A 4,338-nucleotide genomic window follows, 5' to 3' on the forward strand; every position below is an offset into this window, starting at 1 on the left:
AATGAATATGCTTTTTGATTGGAAATTAAATACAAATTGGATAGACGCTAGTTAGCAAATATTTTTGCTTTGAACAGTTTTATTTGTGAACATTAAATAAGTCCTTCATGAAGTTTTGAATCAAGTCATCGTCACATCCCAGGAATATTCCAAATAGTTTGGCCTTTTTTGCACTTGTTTTTCTCCCTTATAAAAAAAGACATGAATAAACCAGCTTTTGGAGAGGCTGCCATGCTAATCATTAATTATTATTATTATCATTAATTAAGTGTGTCTTTCCTCCATGGAAAAATGATAAATAATAGTATAGAAGAAATGTTTATATTGAACAGCAACAATACTTACAGCACACATACAAACAAGGAATGTGACAGTTGTACAAACACAAGGGCCCCTCCTTTATGTTCTATACACAGGAGAGATATTCATCATCAATAACCATCATCATATCTGATGCCTTCACAGGAGTGCCAACTATATATTGGTATCAAATCTAGCAGACTACATAGTGTCCGGTATATAGGAGATAACATAGACATCACCTCTGCATGTGCCTATATATATTAAATAAATAAATTAAATACTACTCATAATAATAATAATAAAAATAATATTAATAATAATAATAATAACACATGCGCCGTCTTTTCTGGAACATTTTAAGGATGCTGTCAGAAACACATGATTTAAAAAAAAGAATTAAATATTTGCAATATAAGAAACTTTGTACATGTGTTATAAAGTGATGCGTCATCTATTACAATAATATACAGTGTACAATTTTGCACATGGTCGCATATAAGTGGAATTATATATATATATATATATATATATATATATATATATATATATATATATATATATATATATATATATATATATATATATATATTACATTTGATGCGGTGATGAAGAAAATAAAACACCTCCCTTGATAAATAATAAGTTAACAAAAATTGTTGTTGTTTTTTTCCAATGTTGATATATTTATATGTATATAATGTGGAAGAAGTTCTCGTCCCGTGTCGGCCCCACTCAGAACGGGAGCGTGTCGAGGAAGAGTTTGTCAATGATGGCGGGCGGAGGCACTATGTCTTCGAGTTTGAGGTAAAAGATGCGCTGCAGACCTTGCGTGCACAGCGTGCGCAGTTCGGGCAGCTTGCCCAGGAGTTTGGACAAATAGTTCGGTCGGCTCAGGCCGCCGCTGGTGAAAGTCACTTGGTCTTTCAGGCAGTTGATGATCTTGTTCTGCAGCTCCTCCACGCGTTTGGGCTCCCTCAGGCCGTGTCTCTCTGCAACGTTTGCAAAACGTGCAGGATTATTATCACCCATGTCACCATGCATACTTTCAATATGACCAACATTTATATTGAGCGCTAATATTATTAATATGCATGTGCAGAACATACCATATATTGTGCATTATTGTTATTATGTGACCATGCATTGAAATGCATGTGACCATATTTAATATTGCGCATTAATATTATCATACTTTCGAGTGTGCATGATTGTTGTCATCATACGTGCAAAATTACCTTGCATGTATTATTATTATTATTATTATTATTATTATTATTATTATTATTATTATTATCATTATCATGCATGTGCAAAATTACCTTATATGTATTATTATTATGATCATGCATGTGTTGGAACACCTTCTATTGCGCATTGTAAAACCATGACCACACTTTATATCGTGCATTATCACACTGGTGACAATACTTCATATTGTGTATTATTATTATTATTATTATTATTATTATTATCGTGCACGTGACCATGCATGTTTTGGTGCAATATTACCGTCATCGTGCATTGGACAATATTTGATAAAGTGCATCATTGTGATTATGCGTGTGCAGAAATACCTCCTATTGCGCATTATAGAACCATGACCACACTGTATATCGTGCATTATCATACTTCATATTGCGTATTGTTATTATTATTATCGTGGACGTGACCATGCATGCATTTGGTGAGATATTACCGTCATCGTGCATTGGACGATATTTGATAAAGTGCATTGTTATGATACAAAACGTGCATATTGCGCATTATAGTGCCATCATATATGTGACCATATTTTATATTGTGCATTATCATACTTGTGACAATATTTTACATTGTGGCTATTATTATTATTATCGTGCACGTGACCATGCATACTTTTTGTGTGTGCAATATTACCGTCATCGTACATTGGACAATATTTGATCAAGTGCATTAATTAAAGTACATTATTGTGATTATGCATGGGCAAAAAAATACCTTATATTGTGCATTAATATGATCACTTGTGACCATCACTTGGACAATATTTGATAAAGTGCATTGTGGTGATTATGCATGTGCAGAAATACCTTATATTGCGCATTATAATACCATCATATAGGTGACCATGCTGTATATTGTGCATTATCACACTTGTGACAATACTTTATATTGTGTATTATTATTATTATTATTATTATTATTATTTTTATTATTATTATCGTGCACATGACCATGCATGCTTTGTTTGTGCAATATTACCGTCATAGTACATTGGACAATATTTGATCAAGTGCATTATAGTGCATAAATACCTTATAGTGTGCATTAATATCATCACTTGTGACCATACTTTAAATTGTGCAATATTACTATCATACGTGTGACAATACTTAATATTGCACATTACAATTATACTTCAGACACATATTGTGCATCATTATGCATTCATACTTTATATTGTGCATAAATGTGCATAAGTTGTATTGCACGTTGTCATTATTCCACACTCCACATTGCACATTGTTATTGCTTCAGAAAATATGTTGTGCATCATTACTGTACGTTCATGCAATCATACTTTATAGTGTGCATACATGTGACAATAAGTTGTATTGCAATCATACTTTATATTGTGCATAAATGTGCAAAAGTTGTATTGCACATTGTCATTATTCCACACTTCATATTGCACATTATTATTTTACATGTGTGACTATGCTTCAGACACATGTTGTGCATCATTACTGCACGTTCATGCAATCATACTTTATACTGTGCATACATGTGACAATAAGTTTTATTGCACGTAGTCATTATTCCACACTCCATATTGCGCATTATTATTTTACATATGTGACCATACTTTATATTGTGCACTATTGTAACATGTAACCATAACATTATCATGTTCACCTTTACTAATTGTTACCATGCCTGATGAGATGATAATTTGCACACATTGTGCACCGCATTAACGTCCTTTATTTACAAATTGCGCATTGCTATCCAGGTTGACCACGCTGTGCGTCGTGCGTAAATATGACGCATCCATACCTGTGACCATGGCGAGCGCGGCGATGCAGGAGAAGGCAGATATGTCAATGTTCATGCCCTGCAAGTTGGAAGAAAACTCCACGATGGCGTCCACCCACTCGCCGAATCCACGCACGCACTGCAGCCTGTGCAGCACGACGCCGTTGCAGAAAATTAATTTCCCCTCCACCGGGTTGGACCTGCAATTAGAACCCCTTTTTAATGACGCGATAAAGGAGACGGCACTTTCTAATTGCTATTAATAACAAATCATCGTCGTGACGCGGTGGGGCGTGAAGGGTGGACGTTACCGTACCGGTACGCGAGCCTCAGGACGAAGAGCTCCAGGAAGGCGGACTCGAACAGGAGGTCCTGGTCCTGCTTGGGCAGCTCGCAGAAACCCGGGATCTTTTCCGCCCACCCGCGGATGATCTCCATGGATCCCGTCAGCAGGTCGTAGAACTGCTGGATGTGCTGCGTGTTGTCGCCGCTCATGTGGTAGTCCGGGTTGGCCTGGAACTGGAATTCAATCACGGCCGCGCTTAATGAAAAAAAACCCTTCAAAATATATAAGCCGTGAAATTGCAACGTCGGGCCATTAAAACTTTTTTTTTTTTTTATTAAATTCTTCACTTGGACGTAAATTACCGGCCATGTACAGTTCATTATGTGGAATAAATGCCGGACTCACTCTGGAGTAGTCCAGTGCCGACATGGACGGGTTGGAGTCCACATGGGCCCGAACCAGGGCGCTGATGAGGCTGACAGGTGGGGACGGGGGCGAGGGCTCCTGGGGGCTTTTAGGCTTGGACGGCAGACGTCCTCTTCGACCTTTCAGATTATCCGTCCTCACCACTAAAAAAAAAAAAAAAAAAAAAAAAAAAAAAACACGCAAAGTTAACTTTTTTTGTGTGAAATGCGCAACAAAGCGCAAAAAGTGCGCGCGGGGCCTTACCTTCTCGCACCATCCCCACCACCAGGCACTTCTGGAACCTGCAGAACTGGCACCGGTTCCTCCGG

General features: G+C 37.2%; 1 protein-coding gene across 2 annotated transcripts in view; it reads right to left on the reverse strand.

Annotated features, from left to right (window-relative positions):
• Positions 1–911: 911 nt before the first annotated feature.
• Positions 912–4,338, reverse strand: part of nr4a2a (nuclear receptor subfamily 4, group A, member 2a) — a 5,818-nt gene continuing 2,391 nt past the window's right edge. For both annotated transcript variants that reach the window (XM_062070698.1, XM_062070699.1), the window contains 5 exons: positions 4,274–4,338; positions 4,010–4,173; positions 3,635–3,837; positions 3,340–3,518; positions 912–1,292 (listed from right to left, as the gene is read on the reverse strand). The exon at positions 4,274–4,338 is cut by the window's right edge and continues 65 nt beyond it. In XM_062070698.1, the coding sequence (XP_061926682.1) occupies positions 1,036–1,292; positions 3,340–3,518; positions 3,635–3,837; positions 4,010–4,173; positions 4,274–4,338 (868 nt within the window). In that variant the 3' untranslated portion in view covers positions 912–1,035. The remainder of the gene's footprint in view (positions 1,293–3,339; positions 3,519–3,634; positions 3,838–4,009; positions 4,174–4,273) is intronic.

The sequence above is a fragment of the Entelurus aequoreus genome, linkage group LG14 (genome assembly GCF_033978785.1).
Source record: "Entelurus aequoreus isolate RoL-2023_Sb linkage group LG14, RoL_Eaeq_v1.1, whole genome shotgun sequence".
NCBI classification, from domain to species: Eukaryota; Metazoa; Chordata; class Actinopteri; order Syngnathiformes; family Syngnathidae; genus Entelurus; species Entelurus aequoreus.